This window comes from Canis lupus, chromosome 29, assembly GCF_048164855.1.
Source record: "Canis lupus baileyi chromosome 29, mCanLup2.hap1, whole genome shotgun sequence".
In the NCBI taxonomy this organism is placed as follows: Eukaryota; Metazoa; Chordata; class Mammalia; order Carnivora; family Canidae; genus Canis; species Canis lupus.
In genome coordinates this window covers 2,706,800-2,726,799 of record NC_132866.1, presented here as the reverse complement: position 1 = coordinate 2,726,799, position 20,000 = coordinate 2,706,800, and the positions used below count along the sequence as shown (strand labels likewise).

The following is a 20,000-nucleotide window of genomic DNA, read 5'->3' as shown; positions in this document are numbered from 1 at the left end:
GCTGACGAAGCTGTGAGGTCCTGCAGGGCAGGGCCAGGGGGAGCCCACCTGGGACCCCACCCGCTCCCCAGAGGGCACCTGCGGGGTCAGGGGGTGCTCTTCCTGGGGGGAGGGGTCGCCTAGCCTCAAGCCTGGTGTCTACACGGGGCCTCTCCGGGTGCGGGCGTGACCATGCCTGGCAGCTGACCCAGTGCAAAGCCACCCCCAGATTGAGGCTGGCAGTGAGCCCTCTGGGTAGCGACACGCGGGCCCAGGAAAGACTCGTCCTGCCAGGGTGCACCCTCAGAAACAAAACCCCTCTCTCAACTGCTCTGCATTTGAAAAACATCTCTCCCTGGCTCCCATGATTCTAACAGCGAATATCTGACATCCATTGCTAGCACGTTCACAAATTAAAGAGGAACCTAATGATATTGCTTATGTTCACGCTGAGCATTAAAAAGGTAATGTCTAAAAGGTTTTATTGTGTTAATAAAACTCAGAGGTGGTCAAGACTTGGGTGCGCACAGGGATGGAATGTAAAATAATCAGTCATAATGTTATGACTTCATTTTTCATTTTGTGTTTTCAACTCTGCCTTGAAAATCAGAGATGGCTTCTAAAGAGAGAAAGAGACAAAATTATATCAAAGGCGAGGAAAAATTATAAGCTTGACTTATCTTTAATGTTATACATCAAAATGAAATTCCTGTGATACGTGGCGTGTGCACAGACAACACGGACAGCTTTTGTCTTTGTTGAATTTAAATGAAAAGTCCCCCTCGATATTAATATGTGGACTTCATTTGTTAGCCTGCTAAGTCAGGGACTTATAACAAAAGCTTTGTAAACAAAAGATTAAACTGAATCGAGCTTTAGAAAATGAAAGGAAAACAAGAGTCAAGTAATCACAGATCAGTCTGGGGCTGCTTAGATTGAAATCAGCGCAGGCTACTGGAGTGGAAAATGTTTAATTGAACTATTTCATTACGCAGAAGTTTATGTCCCCCTCGCAGAATCCAAAATATTTGTATCAGAGAAGCCTGTCTTTGCCTCCTTTATACATACGGAGACGAGACACGAGACCAGCGACCGCTGGGCCCCCTGCCCTCGCCCTTCTTCGCCCACCTGGCACGGACCTGGCGCAGGCCGGGGCGGCTCCCCACACCTGCCGGACTCGCCGTGCGGGTGCAGGTTTCGGGGCACCCGGAAGCGCCCCCCCCCCACCGCCCGTCCCGGAGCACCTGCTGCCCCCAAACCGGAACCAGCCCGGTGGCCGACCCGCTACACGCAGGGCACCACTTGCTCTTTTACTAACCTTGGGTAACCTTTCGGGATCACCCGGATGTCTTGGGATCACTTTCTGCAACCTCTGAAAGCCGTAATCTATGGTTGGTTCATTAAGGGCTGTAACAGGACACAGAAATGTAGGTCAGGTTAATTACTTTTATGTCATCCATTACTCGTTTATTGCACGCTTACAAATAAATGTGTGACTCTCCTCTTCTGACGCTCTCGGAGGCACGCACCCCCGAATGCTAGCTCTGTCTCAAGGAATGGCTTTCCCCCCTTTCTTTTGCACATAAACGCAATGATTATTTCTAATCTATAATTAGACTGGAAGAGAGTCAAAGGGTTACTCAATATATTGTAAAAATGGTAGTGCAGTCGGAAAGTTGCAAGTCTTGGGGCCATATATAGCAATCACCACTGTCATGATCACTGTCTACATCACGCGGTGCCTTCCACACCGGCCAGGGATTTATGGGAAACTGGCAATTATGACATATGTCCAGCTATTGCTAGCTTCAGATTTATCCCTGTGGTCCTTTTCTGTCTAGCATATTGCCTGAGCACAAACCAGGCAGGAGGAGCACTTATTCTTGCAAAGCTTTAATAATCTGTGAATGGCTGACTACAAACTGATGTAGAGCACTATCATTCCACCAGCCTCACGAAATTGCCGGCCACAAATAGTAATTAATCTTTTTATCCCTCAAATTGTAATTTTGACTATGAACTGTGCGCGGCCATAAATCAGCGGCACACGCGCTGTGTACAGTGCATGAATCACGGCCGGGACTCCGTCCGACTGCACACTCTGTGTTTAACAAGCTTTATAAGGAGCCATTGGGCTTTATTATGGCTCTGCCTGACTCCAACAAAAACTGAGCCCGGAGGCCCGGGGACGTGAGTTAAGATGAAAATACTTATTAGAGTACATTACTTCTTGATGTAGATATCGTTTTCCGTGGAGTAACGCCACGGTGCACGGCGCGACATAAATCAGGGGGTTTTCTGAGACTAATAGGACCTGCCGCCATCTATTCATTACGCAGCCCACAATTTGGGCCATCACTCATTAGTCAGCATGTAATTTGATGATTAACACCACCCAACTCAGCAGGTCTGCAGAGCACGGGAACACAAAGGCGCCGGCTTCGAGGAACGAGGTTAGAGGCTGCCTCTGAAAGTGCTCTCCGAAATAATTGGTCACCGTTTTCCTCGAGCGCCGGTGTCAACACCCACGGCGGGCCTGGGACGCGGCGGGGCCGGAAGACTCGCACGTACACTCAATAACGCGCCCGTAAGTTGAGGGCCACAATATGATCTGACATTCCATCATACATCCCGGAGACAAAGGTCCGCACAGGAATGTGAAGTAAGACATTTTCTTGTTAATAAAGCATTGATCCGACGTATTGATTTTACATGACATGGCTTTTGCTGCGATTTTGCCCTCTTTTTTCTTTGCAAATAGTAAAGCTCTTCAAAATGCCTCGGCGTATGTGACACGGCAAAATTTCTAACTCTCTGTGATGTAAATTCTATATGTGTAAAACCACTTCATAATCAAACCATTAATCATCAGAAGCTGTCAGCGTTGACTTGGGAGACAATTTGTCATGTCTCGGCCCGGGCCGGGACAAGGGTGTCAGGCAAAAGTGCGGTGCGGGCAGCCGGGCGGATGGGCCTCACCCAGCGACTTGGTCCAAAAAGGATTAGATAAAGTATTACATTTCTTGATTAGGGAACAAAAAGGGTGGCCCACTGTGCATTGCGAACGTGTCAGGGTTTCTCCTCTCTCCCAGCTAATCACCATGACTGTTTGACTTAATGAATCGGCCTGATGAAAGGTGATCAGAAAAGATAGATGGGCGGCCACTATTGATTTCATGCAAATGGCCCTGACAGGTGATGGACGCTTTAATGCAAGCTTTCAGAAGCTTTATGACTTGTAATAACCATACACTCTCGTTCTGGGAGAGACATTTTCCAATGTTGCAGTTGAATTGATATTCTTCTAGGATTGAAAATATTTTAAAGCAGTGCAAAGAGGAGGGTACCTTTCACCTGCTACCTCGGCCCAGAGAGCGCTCACATCTCAAGTGCAGCGCCAAGAACGAGATCGCCGCTCCGCCGGGCACTCGGGGGAGGATGGGCAAAGGGCCACTGGGGGTCCCCACCATGCCGGACACCGCGAAGGGCAGGGGTGGGCGCTGCGGGCGCAGCCCAAAATCGCATCCTGGTGGTGGGGCGGGGGTGGGGCGCTCAGCTCCTGGACACCTGAGAAATTTACGTTGGAAGAACCAGGGGGAAAGGGGGGAAAAAAAAAAAAAAGGGCCCCTGCCTTTGGACCAGGGCAGAAGTGCAGGCCTTCCCGGTTCCGGGAGGCGTTTGATCATCCCGGGCGGGGTTCCCAGCAGCGGCCCTCCGCCGGGCCCGCCGGCCGCCTGCCCAGGGCCGAACCGCCGGGAACCCCGCAGCCGCGTGGACTTGGCCGGCAAATTCTGCGACTGGAGGAGAAAGCGCCCGGCCCCGCGCACACATCTAATAAATCCTCGGCGTGCCGAGTTTACAAGGCGAGGGCCCAGCCGAGCCAGGGCAAGGCTCCGGCACGTCCAGTCACAGAGCACCGAGCCAGGCCAATCAATACCACTTTCCTGTTTTAGAACTGGGTAATTATGAGGGGGAGAGATTGCCTGACCTTTCACCTGCACTGCATTACTTTGCTGATATTAAGATAAATTGCCTGATTTTGGGTAAACATATGCTGCAATTCAAACTGTCACCACTGGTTTGCTGAGGAATAATTTGTATTGATCTCCCAGCTTCTTCCCAATTTTGCTTACTGACCTCGCGGATAATTAGAGAGGGAGCCTTGGGTGAGCTCAAGGCGGGGATGAAGAAGAAATATGAAAAAGAATAAAGCGAATTTGTTTTATGTTAATATTTGGAGGTCCTCCTACCGCCCTCACATCTGTCAGCATCAGGAGAGCCGTAAATTAACGTACTTGGTTCCTGAGCAATTTATTCCAAGGAATTATTTAGCAGCTTGCTTAGTCTCTGAACATGTGTCACTGGGTTAAATTAATTTAAACTCTGCCTTAAACACAACAAAAACAAATGTTATTTTCTGCTGAATGGGGGTGGGGGGTAAACAAGACATTTCTCAAAAAACGCGTTATAAGCTTCCAACTTCACTGCGCGGATTTCCGCGTCTCTGCGTCCGAGAAGCTGAGTTCTAGAATCCGGCGCCTCCCCCCAAAGTAATTAGCGCCCGTCATTTGTCCCGAATTCAAATCTCGCTAAGATGGGGCTGCTGCGTATAAAAGAGATGGATGTATGCGCAAAATTATATCATTTAAGATATGTCAGATTATAAGGCTGTTGTATCAAAAGTCATAAAACAAATCTCCCTTGTGAAATATCTCTTTATTAACCGTGCCATAAGATATTAACATTCCTCATTTAGTGGAGGGCCTTTTATCTGTTTCAAATACATTATTCGTCCTTTTAGAGATAAACTGTATTAATATCCATTTGAGTAGGCTACCGCGGCCTAATGCATAGTAATTTTTGTTGGAGAGCTTTTATTTTAGAATAAGAAAATTACACAGCAATAAAACCTGAATGAATCAGAAGCTAGAATGGCCAGGAATCACATTCCATGCCAAATGGGGCAAGCAATCAGGCAGCCTGTGAAAAGCCAGATATCCGGCTATCATATGCAGGCCAGCATCCAGCGCGGGTCATACAAATAGAGCCTGACACGGCCGCAGAGAGCCCGTGATTCCTGCACGCCGGAATCGCCTACAGCTCGGGACGGATACATATTTAAATCTATTTGAGTGTACTGGAGTTAATCTCGTTACTTTACATGCATTAAAGTCATAACAGAAGCAGCATTCTAAATATTTAAGTCGTGCCCGTGTACTGGGGGATTAATCATCGCGCAATTGATAAAATTTTAACGGTCTGTGATGTCAGTTCAAGTTGGGATCGCTGGAGCTAATGTGGCAGCGGAGAGTGGCGGCCGGCTCAGAGCGGCAGCTGCACCCGCGGCCCGACCGGCCGCCGCAATTAGGAGCTACCGCCGGCCGGAGTGGCCGCCACGCTCCTCCTCGTGACAGCCGCAGCTTCAGTTGTCCTTCCGGGGGCCTGGCCTCGTCGGCCGGCCCTGCCCTGAGACCCCCAAAATGTACAGGATTCTTTTAGTGGACTCCAACGGCAAGTCGTGCCAGGTACAAACCCAACGCAGCCGAGGCAGGGGCCGCGCTCGGGGCCTCCGGGCCGGCAGCGCACGAGCGAAATCTCAGGCTGGAAACACGTTACGTTTGGGGCCAGCGAGCGCTCCTCTAGAAAGGGCAACGCCAGGAAGGAATAGCGCCAAACGGTCTGAAATCCGGGCCGCTCGCCTGGCATTTATTAAGCAGCTACTATGTCCATGCCTGGGGCTCGGCGGTGGGGAAACCTGCCCCCGAGGGAGCCCGGGGAGCAGGAGCCACGAGCAGAGGCCACCCCTGGGTTGGAGTGGGGATGGGGGTGGGGTGGCAGAGGAGCTGCGGCCGCTGCAGGGGGGCTGCTGGCCCAGGGCGCTGGGGTCCTGTCCCCACCGTCTGCCCCCACCCCTGGCCCGGCTCGCGGGGACCGCACCGCAGCAGCAGGAGGGGCGGGAGGCCAGGCTTGCTTGTGGGGGCCCCTCCCGCCCGCCCCTGCCGGGGAGACCCGGGGGCTGGCCCAGCCCGTGCGGCGCCAGGACCCCACGTACCCCTAACCGATTGCTCTCCCGGCCACGCTCCTGGTTTTCAAATAGTGGCATTAACCGCGCAGGGCGGCGGGGAGCAGTGGAGGGGGGGGCTCCCAGGTAGGAAACGAGCCGCTTTCCGCATCGCCTCTCTATTGTTTCGACGGAAACCCGGCGAGCAAAGAAAGGTACAAGAAGTTTTAGGTTTAGCACAAATGTTCCTCCTGCCTGAAAAACCTGCCTGCGACAATAAAAACAGGAAGACATTCATTTGCTTCATTCCAGCTGCTGGTTGGAGCTATTAAATGAGTTCCAGTTTCATTCTCAATAATGATCATCTTCCTGTAACTTCCCAATCATGCATTTGTCATAATGCAGTCATTTTCTAGCTACAAACAGATCCTCATAATGAGGCAGTTTTTCACATTAGCAACATAACTACATAATAAGAACATCTGCAGTTCCTTTTCCGAGGGACAAGAGTGCGCTTCAATTAAGGCAATGGGGATGGTTAAGTAAGATATAGTATATTTTACTAACAGGATACCCAGACCCTGCCCCGACAGACTGCAAGCCTTCAGTGTGCCTGAATGAACACAGGTTGTAATGTGTAAAAATTAAATAAAGTAAAATTAAATTGCTCAATACAAAGACATCCCTCTAGAGGGTGTTAGTGATTTCAGTGACAAAGTGCTATTTGCTGACAAGTAGTTTACACATTAACCAGCTGAATCCAAGGGGGAAAAATGCCAATAGCAATTATATCACCTTGAGGTTATTAAATGTCCCACTGATAAGTAACTAGGTGAACTTGACCAGGTGATAAACACTGCTGTGAGCAAATGATCGCACAGTGAAGAATGTTTCTCTGTCCTGCTGTTTCTCCAGATAGCTTTTCTTTCAAAAATGACTGTATAAAAAGTTGCATTAAAAATGTGTGGCCGCTGAGGACAAAACTGGTACTTAGCTCTGGTACTTAGCTCCCGTCCAGTACCCTGCGCGCCCACCCCCGCCTCCCCCAGCGCGGCCATCACTCCACCTCCAAAACATCGGGCAAGGTCTGCAAAGGCCTGTTTTCTCTCCCTTTTTTAGGCTTTAAAATGACGCTAAGTCCTCCACTTCATCATCAACTGTCTCCTCCGAGCGCATTTCATCTATAAGAAATTCAGATGCTCGGGAAATTAAAATTTCAAAGATCTGCTGCAAAAAAAAATCAATGGGGCGAGATCAATGCTCATAGAAATTTCATGAACTTTGAACTGATCCGGGATGATGATGAGAGGTGCCTGGAGTTTCAGGCGGCTGACGGCTCCGCGTGTGGATGAAAAGCGGCCCGTGCAGCAGAGAGGAGGGCCACGGTTTAGATGGGTTTTTGCTTTCATATTTTGTCCGACAAAAAAATTAATTTTTAGTCTATTTCAGTAACAAGCAAAAATAGGAAAAAAAAAATCTGCCTTCCCGACAGGACGTGTAATACCCCCACTTCTTAAGAGCACCTAATGCTTTGCACATTAACGCGGCCACGAAATGAAATCGGTTCCCTTTGCAGCCGATTGCAGGTGCAAATTAATATTGTAAAATGAAGATCAATACATGGACAGGGCCAAATCAATACTGGCTAAATTATTGCTGCATTTTCCTCCTCATTCAAGATGAGTTGTGTTTTCCTCTCAAAGTCAATACTTTGCAGCTTTTCTCATTAATTTCTCAATAAATTTGGCAATGAATTTCAATCACAGAACTCGGCAGGGTGAGCCAGGCATTGTGGCATGCATGGGAAACACAAAGGCCGTGGCAGGTGTGCATCACTCAGCAGAGAGGCCCCGGCCCGGCCACGGGAAGACTTAGGCCCACCCTTGGAGGACACCGGGCGGCTAACCCCAGGGTGCCTTCACCAAAGTGACTTGGCTTTCCCGGCGTCCCGGCCCCGGGGCCCCCGACGCCAGCAGGGGCAGCTCGGACCCGGCCTCGGTCAGCCTCTGGGTCCACGGCCGCTACCCCAGGAGCCCCTCCGACCCGCTGGCGGGAGGGTATTTTCCATAACCGAGACTTCTGAGGATGGGAAAAGCGCCACACTTGACTTCTAATTGGAAGTCAGGTGCCTCGTCATTCGTATGGGGAATATTGTTCCGGTATTCACACAGACAGCCCAACCCGGCCTGTGCACAGGGACCCGCTTCCATTCACCACCGCCTGGCAGCGGATGGCGGCATTGTGATGTGACACCAAATGCAGAAAAGGGGACAGCTCATCTTCCTTGTTACCAAAATAATACCCTTGCTGACAACTACTGGATTGCATTCAAACAATTCTGTTTACATACCTCAAAGAATACATCGGATGGCGGCTTTTATAGTCACGTCGGAACTACACCTGCCCGCTAAGGGAAACGAAGTCACATGGCCCGTCAGCTGCTCTCACTTCTCGGGTGGCTCTCTGTCCCCGGGGACGGGCTCCCCGTGCCGGGGCGGGGGCACTGGCCACCCCGTGAGCCTCGCCTCCCCTCGCCAAGGCCGTTATAGCACAGGGCGGCTCCCGCCAGCACACACAGCCCGTGAGCAGGGCCAGGGAGAGGCCGGCCGGTAAACCTCGGCCTCGGTGGACGGAAGGTCTCGCACGATCTGTCATCCTCGCCTTGAGAAAGAAAAATCAAGTGTCCTAGAGCTGCTCACCCTCCCAGAGACGGTTTTCCAGGGAAGGGTCCTGAAACCCGAACAGGCAACAGAAAGCTCTGCGGAGAACCGTCCCGGCAATGGATTTGCACACTTTAAACCAGCGGGAAATCTCCGTACAGACGTAAGCTGATGCGCCCTGCAGGTAATGCTCCCTCCCGAGCCGGGGGTGTGCCGCTCTGGAGACGCCCCCCGCGCTCCCGAAGCCAGCCAGTCCCCGGGGCGCACGGCCCCAGCCCGTCCCCTTGCTCGCTCGGGGTCCGTCCACCTCCTCGAAGGGCGGGCCAGGCTGTCCCCCGTGTCGCCGCGCCCGCCCTACTCCACGCAAGGTGCACAGAGGTGCACAGACACGCGAGGAGCGGCGGCGGGGCTTCTCGAAGATACTGGACCAGCGCAGAAGGGGCCCACCGAAGTTTTTTATTTCAAGCAGCCAAAGCGAACGTAACGTTCTCGTCTGTGCACACGGAAACGTGTTCACGAGTCCTCACGGCGGCGTTATCCGTGAGGCCCAAGCGTCCGGGGGCCGAGGAACGGGTGAACGAGCTGAGGTCTCTCGTATGACGGACTAGGGTTCAGCCACGCAAAGGAACGAGGCTGGGAGGCCTGCGACCGTGCCCGTGACCTCCGGAACCAGATCCCGAGGGCAAGATGCCAGTCGCCAGGGCGCACAGGCTGTGCGAGTCCATCTCCGTGGAAGTGGGTCCTGGGAGCAGGGGTGCAGGGGGAGGGCAGGGGGGTGGCTGCTAACGCCCGCCCCGTTCCTTCTGGTGTGAGTTCACAACGCTCGCGCACCTCACGCACCTTAGTGCATCTACTGAAACCCACTCGGGGGCACGCTTGGGTGGATTTTATGCTCCGTGAACGATACCTGAACAAAAAACTAGATTTAAATGAAGGCCAGGTCTCTAACCTGATGAGAACATTCACACCAGCTACCCCTGTACCGCGGGCAATACCTTCCACAGCCTGAATGTCGTCTCACGATACAGATGCTTCTGGCGTTTGCCTAAAGAAGGGAGGCCCGTGCCGGAGGGAACGTGGCTGACCCCAGCTCTGGGCGGGGAGGCGGGGGACAGAGGACCAGCCTCCCCCCACGGACCATAACCTGGCTTCCCAACATCGATCTCCACGCAGGCATCTCTAACTCTTGGCTTTAGGTACAGGAATGTTCTAAGGCAGAGCCTTTAAGGGCATCGCCAAGATTACGAATGTAAATCCTGGAATCCCCCACCCACAGTCCCTGAACACAGGACTCTGGGTTCTGTGCTCATGTGGAATAGTTTCGGGTCCACACAAAAGGATCCAAAGTCCCAGAGTGTACTGGGATCAGAAGGCCTCAAGGGGACCTCCCTGCAGCCCTGCCTGCCACCCACCCAGGCTTGCTGAGTTTACACTTTGTCCACACTCCTCCCTCTGCCTGGAACACCCATCCTACTGCCTACGTCCAGGGGGCAGCCTCCCTGGCCACCCCACACCATCCCTATCATTGTCCCTCCTAGAAGACCCACGGTGCCCCAGCTGCTCCATCTCTCGTAGAACTCAGCACCTTAATGACTATTAATTTCTAGATCCAGTTTTGTTCCCATAAGACTCTGAGTCAGCGGGATTCTAAGTGTGGGTTCTGCATCACATTTGCCAAGTGCAGCCCAAAACCGGGCATGAGGCTGCCAGGAAGACCTGGCTCTTTCCTCTGGTGAGGAACCCACTGCCGAGGGCCGCCCCACCCCAAGCACCCATAAGACCCACATGGTTTCCCTTCTCCCCTGAATCACCTGCAGTGCCCAGCGGAGTACCTGGCGCAGGTGGGCCTCAGGAAAACCTGTGCCCAGACACCATGAGTAAACCCCAAATCACATTGACAGTAAGCTCCAGCATCACGCCCCCGATGCTATGTTCATCTTTAACACCGTTCCCATCTCCCGAGGGCAGACGACGGAAGCGATGTGCATGGTTGCAGGGTTCTGGGCAGTGAGGAGCAGGGGTGTGTGGATGACATGTGGGGGCGGGGTTCCAAGCCAACAGGTGTTCACCAGCAGGGCCACGCGGCCCGGCACCCTGTCGTGGAGACCGTGACCATGGGCAGGGAGCCGTGGGACGCTGCAGCCCCCACACCTCACGCACCTATACCTTTGCTTTCATGGTATTTAAACCTCTGTTTTAACTGACAACGAGCACACAAGGCAAGTTTACAGGCTGTGGCTGGGAACACCCGGTAGTCCGATGGCAAGCACGTGCGGACGTGATCTGTGCCACCTCCGTGGTGAAGGTCTGGTACCCACAAGGATGCTGGAGTGGCTGCAGCCCCTTGGCCTGGAGGCTTGTCCACCAGCCCAGCACCACGGCGCCGGAGAGCTCACATGGGATGTTTCTGTACTGGGGAACGTGCTCTTTAGAAAAAGCACGAGCTGGTCTCCAAAACCAGGGACTGAGTGATTTTTGGGGTAAAGCTGGCTGCCCACTGGCACCAGGCGCCCGGATTCACAAAAATGGGCATTGGGAGTGTGGGGCTGCAGGCCACCGGCCCCTCCACCCACCGTCCACTGTCCACAGGGCTCGGGGCCCTACCTGGGTCCTCCAGGGGCCTCGATGCTCGGAGCGGGCGAGCGGTCAGGCGCGAGGACCCCCGTGTGTGGAAGACGCAAGGTAAGCTCGCCTCGCGAGGGCAGGGAAGGGGGGACATCTGCACAGAAGAGTCAGACGGACCCACTGCCAGGCCGCCCCTTACAGAAACTTCCTCCAAAGATGATTTACAGCAACGCTCACCGCGATGTGCAGTGGCCGATTGTCTCAATGGGAGTTTCTGTATTTAAAATTTAACACACTCTGTAATGAGTCTTCTAGAGCATATGTGCCATACCACATGCACTCGGGTCCCCTGTGGAACCCGGTTATTCCATATGCTCATTAAGAGCATTTGAAAACTTCTATTTTATTTGGGGGGCGGTTGGTGCATAGCAAACAGTCCACATCACTGACTAACAGCTTTCCATTTTGTTTTTATTGGAAAACCATCCTAAGATAGGAATTACTCATTTTTGCATTTTCTACAATGGAAAAAAAAAAGGCCCAAGTGATCTGAATGATAATTATTGTTTTAGAAGCACTTTTTCTCAGGCTGAGCTTTTGGGATCCAAGTGTCGACATGGAACAAATAAATGTACATGGACAGGTCTGACCTTCCCCCAAATGAAGCGTCACCGGCCTGACGCACCGCCCACCGGAGCGAAACGCACTCACTGTCAACTTCTAACCTGGGCCCTTCGCATCCTGCCCAGCGTCCCGGGCGAACGGGCCTGGCGGGAGGCGGCCTGCGGCCTCCGTGACCGTGGTCAGCCAGAAAGAAAAAAAAAAAATTGTAGCGTGTAGGTGTCGTTTCTATCCTTCCGGGGTCCCCGAGTGATCCGTTCCTTTCCTTGGGCATTGAAAGAACCGCGCGCCTCCGTAAGGCTCTCCACGGGAACGTGGGTCTTGGTCTCCATCGTTGAACCTGCCAGTTTTCGCCAGCGTGGCTTGTGGGATTTGATTTTTTACGTTTAGCATCTCTGCTTCGTTCTGCACCTCAGTGGACTAGGCTCACTTTGCCGCACTCTTAAATGGTCCCCCCCACACCGCCCCCCGTTCCCGGCTCCCCACCCCCGGGTCCTTCCCAAGCCGTTTTCCCAAGTGTGGCAGGTGTCCTCGCCAACCAGAGACTGCAATGACAGCCCTGCTCGTGGGCCCATCCGGTCCCGTGATTCCCCTCCCCGGGCCACCCCCCCAGGCGGGTGGGGTGCTGGCCCCGGGGACCCTGCCCGTGGCGGGGGGCTGAGCGCGCAGAGGGCCAGGCCCGCCTCCTCCGCCCGTCCACATCTCGACAATCAGTGAGTGAAACCCGGATGACCCTTTTGTCCTTTGGGGAAGATAAATGGCTGTCTCCTCTCCGCTACATTTTGTCAGGTTTGGTGCTGGAGAGTCAATACCTTCACCTTGACACGGAAACTTTGTGATTTATCAGTTGGTTTCTCCTCATGGGTTAGCGCGGCCCCGGGAAGTGCAGCCAATCGGGGCTCCGGGAGCAGACTTTGGTCACAGCCAGTTGGAAAACCACCACAGCCCCTCTGATGACAGACAAATGTGTCTTGTTAGCAACTGCCCAAAAGCGCTTGACTTGTACTAATAACAAAAAGGCCATGCTGGTCACCGTGGGTGCAAAGACGAAGCACCCTGTCACCAGCCTGGTTGGGAAATTAGCAAATAATGTTCTTTTCCTTGATAAATGGGTGACAGCTCCCTCTCACCAATCATTTTTAACATTTTGATGCATGCCTATGATCCCACTGGAGGAGCAGAAAAGTTTACTGGCCCTCAATTTTCAGATGATGAATGGAAGTCTCTAAATGTGCGATTTCTGTATGAGGTATAGTTCATTTTAAGCAATTCTAGTAAATGGGTGTCACTGATTAGGACAAATAGTCTACTTGTGCAATAGCACAAGCGGTGTGTCTCATTCTCTGGCCCTCCTCCGAGACAGGAGAGAAGGGGACAGCGGGGACCCCGGGAGCCCTCCCAGCGCCACTTGAGGAGGGCACGCCGCCCAACGCGCACACTGCCAGCGCCCACGGAGCGCGGGCAGGTGAGCCAAAGCCACCTGCTCTCACGCTGCACCGCCCAGAGCAGGGGACACCCTGGGCGCCCTCCCTCCCCGTGGGGCCCCGGGGAGCCCCGCAAATGACCCCCGAGACGGCCAGCCCGCCCGTGCACCCACCGGCCCAGTCAACGGGCAGAAATCTGCCCTTGCCACCAGCGCGGGGACAAAGGATGACCGCCACGGTGCACCACGCGGACAGCCAGTCCCGCTCTCCCACCCCGGACAGGCCCCGACACGCCGAGCCCGGCACGCGGGCCCCACCTGGCCGCCCTCACGGAAAGGCAAGGTCTCTCCGCCAGGGACCGCGGATGGCCACGGCCACCCTGCGTGGCTCATGCAGAGGAGGGGACGGGGAGCGGCTGGGGGCAGGCGGCTCAACCGGCTGGAGGTCGCCCCCAAATTCTAGGGCCCGCAATTAACAATATCTGTTTCCCCGCCAGGCCCACGCACGCGGTTAAAAATGCGCAACTGAGATAATCAGGTGGTGGCTTCCGTTGAAGAGAAGGCGCCAGCACTTAGTGAAGCGCGGTAAAAATAGTATGATTTGTGGGGGGCAATTAGGAATCGTTTGTGCCGCGGATACAAGTGATCTGTTTGAAGAGCGCCGGCCGGGGGACAGCTAGTTGGTGGCGGCCGTGGTCGAAGGGCACTATTGACTCTACAGTGTGTCACCGTGCTGTCGACAGAATCACCTCTGAATGCACACAGAAGATCTTTAAGACACTTCAGAACCATGAGTGCCTTTCAAGGGGGTGACGGGAGGCGGGGCGCACGGGGGAAGCCCGCCAGAGGCTGCGGTAGGCCCTGGGCGAGGCGACAGTCGTGTCTCCCCACCCCCCACCCGGGGCCAGGACAGTCGTGTCCCCCCGCCCCCCACCCGGGGCCACCCTGCCTCGACAGGTTCCCCGTTTAAGGCACAATCGGACTTACGGGAAAACACACACACACGTAAATACCGTATCGGAAAGAACACAAACTGTTAGCAATTATGGCTGAGTAAGGATTTCACGAGCCGGAAACTGAATGCACGTCTTTGTGCAAGAAAATAACCATTTTTACGTGCCCGTCAAGTAAATGCCTGGCGGACCTGAGCCTGGCCCGGGCACACAGCAGTCCGCTCCGGCTGCACCCGCCCGGGACGCGCTGACCGTCACCTGCCAACATCTTGTTTAGTAACCAACCGGGTTTGGCTGTTGGCAGACACTGTGTTGACTGCCGGTAATTTGTGATAATTTCTTTAAACGAGCAAGAGAGCGCTCTAGAACAGAGGTGGGTCAGCCAAACATTCAGGCACCGGAGGGTCAAAGGTAAGAGCCCCCGCCGCCGGCTGCACCCCGGCATCCTGTGCGATGATGCTCAAAGGTAAGCCGTCACCAACCAGCTTGGGTTCTTTTGTGTAACAGGAAACCGTTCTCCCGCATGGACCCTTTGAGGAAACAGCGACACTCGCGCTTGTGCAAGGACACCTCACACCCGGAAACGTGTCTGTCGACCGGTTTTCGTTCTAAGGTAATTCCAATTAGAAGCGTACAGATTCCAATTTGTCTTAATCAAGTGACATGGCAATGCCTATATCCTAATTAAAAAAATAATTTCTTTTATTGCTCTTAACAATTTGATGTGTTCCTCCCGGTGAAGTTATAAACCCGAAAACTCTCCAATCTGCCCATACCGTGAGTTTCTCAGGTGGGAAGCACTATTTTAATTATTACTAAACAGGCAAGTGATACACTATTAGACAAATATTAAAACAAGCATTGCACTCGAGTTATTAATTTGCACTATATTCACTTTTAAATGCAGCAAATATCTCATTAATTTAATTTTAGGTGCCCACCCGTTTATATTGCATTTTACAGTCTAAAAGGCAATTTACTATTAACTGGCAATTACATACAGAGTGATTGTTAATTCTGCTCCTAAGTGCTAGCCGCTTGAAAATTGTTCTCTCTCTCTAATTTTTGACCTTCTTACAACAGGGGTGAGGCACAGTGGGAATACAGAGGACTAGTATGGAAGAGCCGGACATGTCATTTGTGACTCATTCTTTTAATTCACCGTGCTAATCAACTGAACTGCCACTGCCTCCCAAGGTAATTGTGCCTTTATCGTAGTTGAAAGCAGCAGGCAGAAGGGTCTGGATGGATGGGCTTGGCCGGCCTCCCCGTCCCGGGGGCAGCAGAGCGCCTGCACCCACTCTGGCTTCACTCACCGGGTCTGGTTCTGAAAACCCTGGTGTTTCTCAGATCCCTGTTCACAGACGACCGAGGCCTCTTGGCCCTGCGGGCGGGGCCCCCCTCTGCGCCCAGGTTCATGATCCCGGGGCCGGGCCGCCTGGTCGGGAAGGGTCCACGTGAGGGTGTCCCGGCCGCGTCCGGGACTGATGGGAGCCAGATGCCCAGGGGACGGCGCCCTCGCTGCAGGGGCTGCAGGCCCGCGTCCTGCGGCTGGCTCCGTTTGGGGGGCGGGGGGCAGTGCAATTCCCAGTGATTGCTTCGTGGGCCCCATCAATTTCAGGGCCATGCAAATCAGACAGAAGCTTCCAGGTCAGACAGGTTATGACCCCACCTTTCCTCTGCTCCCTGAGAGTGTGCGGCCCGTATCCCTTACACGGCGTTTGAAATGTATATTCCCTTAATGATTGGGGTGTGGGGGGAGGCCGTAAATTAGCCTCCCGCTACGAGAGGCTGAGCTCGCTGAATGGCTTCATTCAAACGCCCTTCCGAGAAAGAACTCTTGCTGGAGGAAATCCCCCCAAGCCTCGGGCCGCGGGGCCCCGCACATGCGGCCCCAGGAGCCCAGTTAGCTTTTGGGGTGCAGGCATGGGCCGCCAAAGTGAAGACGGCTTCGGGGCAGCGGGGAGGCGGGGGGGCGCTGGCCCTCACTGAGGCCACCCCTGACCTAGGTGGGGAGGGCGGTGGAGCACCCCCCGGGCACCCCCAGAGGAGCCCTAGGCTGGCAGGGCAGTGGAGCACCCCCCGGGCACCCCCAGAGGAGGCCTCGGCGGGGAGGGCGGTGGAGCATCCCCAGGCACCCCTAGAGGAGGCCTCGGTGGGGAGAGCAGGGGAGCACCCCCCGGGCACCCACAGAGGAGACCTCTGTGGGCAGGATGGTGGAGCACCCCTTGGCACTCCCAGAGGAGGCCTCGGCCAGGGAAAGTGTCCTGCACACAGAGACCACCGATGCCCACCTGCCCTGACCCCGGCGACACCACCACTCCAGCACTGCATGTGGGCGCCTGCCCCCTAGGAGCAGGTGCCCCCCACACACACGTGACACCCCTGGCCAGGGATGGGTGCCCACCCCCTCTTGCACATGTGACAGATGGCCCCGCCCTGCACACATGATGCCACCGCCAAAATAGATGGTCCCGCCCCATGCACGTGACAGATGGCCCTTCCCTGCACACGTGACGCCCACCGGCCAGGGACACGTGGCCCTGCTCACTTTCCAGTCTCTCCTGAGCTCATTTCCAAAGCTCACCCGGCCCTTCCCGCCTTCCACGGGCCTGGGAGGGAAGATGCTGAAGCGGACCTTCCTGCCATCACGTTCTTCCTACAATGGGGGCTGACCCCCACCTGCACCCCACCTCCACCCGCACCCCCACCCATCCCCACCCGCACCCCCCACAATAAAGCCCGCATATGCAAAGGTCGGATCTGGACAAGGAGCCCCTGAAGGCACCGGCCGTGGCCTCTAACCAGGATGAGGAGCTGGGGAGCAGCCAACTCCCCTCCGTTTCCCGCGGAGGGGCAAGTGACCCTGGCCACCCGGACACCTGGCCATGGGGCCCTAACCCGAGCAGGACGCTCCATCCCGTGGCGGACACAGGAGCCCCGCAGCACGGCTCCAGGGAGGGTAAGAAGGTTCCTTGGAGGACCTGGGGACCTGGCGGCAGCCACCCCAGCCATCCTGAGGAGGTACCGCTAAGACAGCGCCCTAAGTTCCCCCTGACCCCACAAAACCCAAGGGAGGAGGCCAAGGAGGAGGTGGGCCTTGGGGCCTCCACAGCTCGAGGCTCACAGGCCAGTCTCTGGGAGGCAAGGGCGCCCCTACAGTGAGCGCAACGTGGGGTGTGGGGCGCGTGCACGGGCACGCCGGCCGCTGACACGCGAGGCTGGGCCACCACGGAGGTGCTGGAGGCCCCACGGCCACCTCGCTCGTGGGAGCCGCACGGGGGCTTCCCAGGGGCCCCACGTGTCATAACCTGGGGGCCTCACAAGCTGGACGGGCTGCCCTTCCCAGCCTCTGGGTCTTCCCAGGAAGCCAAGCGCATCCTGACCCAGGGAGTGTCCCCAGAGACCTCCACCCACTGCTTTCCTTGCTGCACCCACTTCCCCAGGGTTCCTTGGCAGTTCTGAGCTCCTGGGAGTGCGTGCAGCTCCCACAGGAGGGGGTGGCCCTTCTTCCACCTCGACCACCCGACAGGATGCCGAGTTTGGGGGAAGACGACAGAGGAGAAAACTCCTGCCGTCAAGGACCCCAGGGATCACGGCTGGCCGCCAGGCTGCTGGGAGTCTGGCTGCCTCTGGGGACAACAGCCATGGCTCTCTGAGAGGACCCGAGGCAGGCACAGCCCTGGGGTGATGCTGGGCCTGTGGGGAGCGGTAGGGAGTGTAAGTTCATTTCACACCCACTCAGCACTTCCTACAAGGGGAGGTGCAGTTACCTCCCCGCCCTCCTCAAACCCCTAAGTGGAAGGGACGTCTGCACCTTCCACACCCACCTCTCTGGTGGACAGAGAGGCCCATGTCCCAGGAGGCGGCCAGATGTGCTGCAGGGCATCCCGTAGCTGGTGATGGCGTGTGGTCCAGCCTACAGCCCAGGCACGGACCCCCACCCGGCCCCAGCCACCCTGACCACACAAGCACACGGAGGCCACAATACGGAAGAACAAGTCCCCATCCCTGTCACCCCCGCGGGGTTTCAGCAGGTGCTGTCCATCCTTACAAACGCTCCTCTGACAACACTAGAGCTTTCAGCAGGCTAGGACTAAAAGTCAAAACGCAAAGACGCTTGGAGTTTATTGATGGCGTCTCTCAACAGCCACCTGGACGAATCATGTCAACCAAGCACCTGTGTGGGCAGAGCACTGTATACGACAGCCCTGAGACAACAAACATGCCATTTCAGAGGTGACCCTTTCTGGTGACACATGTCTGAGACCCTCACAGAAAACGGGTCCTCTTTTAGAAACAGCGTAGGGCCTGGGGCAGACACCTGGCTTCCTTCAGCGGCCCATCGTTCGCACTGTGTGGCCTCGGGCACGTGACTTGTGCTTGATCTCTGAGTCCCAACTTGTGCAAGGGAACAGCCACACCGCGAGCACCCACGTGGAGTGATACCGTGGGCACGCAGGGCCGCTCCACGGGGGCCGGGCACACAGGCAGCTGCCCAGTGGAAGCTGGAGGTGACTAGCTAGTGACAGCCGCACCACCTCGCTTCAAGGGCCAGAAGGCAAAGGTCCACAGGTAGGGGAGGGACCCAAGCCCTCGTGGCCTGTGGGGACTGCACCTGTCCACAGCATCACCAGCTTGGACGAGGATGCAAAAACCACGCCCCCGACTGAACCAACCCTCGGGCCAGGGGGGCTTGGCCTGTCCTCAAGGGGAACCCTCCTGTGCAGGCCCAGTGGGCCACCTCCGGGCTCCCATCGGGAAGAGGCATCCCCCGCCTTGCCACCGAAGTCGGAAACGTGAACTCACCGGTGTAGACAAACCGCCCAGGAGCACCTTTACAGAACTGCTTGGATTTGTAGGACAGGGTGACTTCCACGACTCCAGGAATGTGCCGCGGTGGGGTCTGCACCCGGATGGCATGGGGAGTGATGAGCTACAAAAACCACACAGTGAACAGGCTTTCAGAGGCGCTGGCCGGGGAGGGCGGGCCCTTGTCGTTGGGATAGAATTACCAAAATGAGCGCAAATTGGACCATCATCTCGGAATGCTCCCTCCTAGCTGTCACCCAGAGACCGGGGATCTACAGTGTTCTTTAAGAAAAATATCTGCAAACGATCCTGGGTTTTACTTTGCAGGAAAGGCCACAGGGCATCATTCATATGAAAATTGCCACCATATGTCTCCTTAAACCTGCTTCTAGTAATTCTAGCACTAATTGTTGCAGCGCACGGAGGGACCTCCTACGGCAGGTTTGAAACCCCGGGGTCGGGGGGCTCTGTGCCCACCCACCAGAGAAGCCCCTGCCACAGGCGAACCGTCAGTTACGGGGGCGTCTGAGACAGGGTGCCCCGCGTGGACGCACCACGGACAGCTGGCCGTGCCGCTCGCGGGACAGCTACGGCGGGACGCGGCCCGAGCTCGCAGGCTTACCTCGCTCCACACCAACATGGTTCCGAACACGACTTGCAGGCCGTCGAAGAAGTTGTCTCCGATTATGATCACGGTGGCTCCCCCCGTGGTCCAGCCTTCACTGGGGCTTATGGCCTTGATGCACGGAGTGGCTGCTCGCACAAGACAGAGAACGCACACCTTAGAGCCCCGGCCCCGACTCCGGCCACTCTGCCCGCCGTGGGTCGTGCTGGCGCAGCAGGACGAGAGGAGGGCCGCTCCTCCAGGCGGCACGCAAAGGGCAATCGTACATCAGCATGTTGATGTGTTTAAAGCAAACTATTAAATGTTTTATAAAGCAAAGGCCAAGCCACAGAATACTGGTGAGCATGAAAAAAAAAAAAAA

The 20,000-nt window shown here is 55.3% G+C and overlaps 1 protein-coding gene across 14 annotated transcripts in view; it reads right to left on the bottom strand.

Annotated features, from left to right (window-relative positions):
* Nucleotides 1-20,000, bottom strand: part of EBF3 (EBF transcription factor 3) — a 117,250-nt gene that overhangs the window by 11,219 nt on the left and 86,031 nt on the right. For all 14 annotated transcript variants that reach the window (XM_072804867.1, XM_072804869.1, XM_072804856.1 and 11 more), the window contains exons 9-11: nt 19,637-19,767; nt 19,012-19,138; nt 1,298-1,386 (exon numbers count right to left, since the gene is read on the bottom strand). In XM_072804867.1, the coding sequence (XP_072660968.1) occupies nt 1,298-1,386; nt 19,012-19,138; nt 19,637-19,767 (347 nt within the window). The remainder of the gene's footprint in view (nt 1-1,297; nt 1,387-19,011; nt 19,139-19,636; nt 19,768-20,000) is intronic.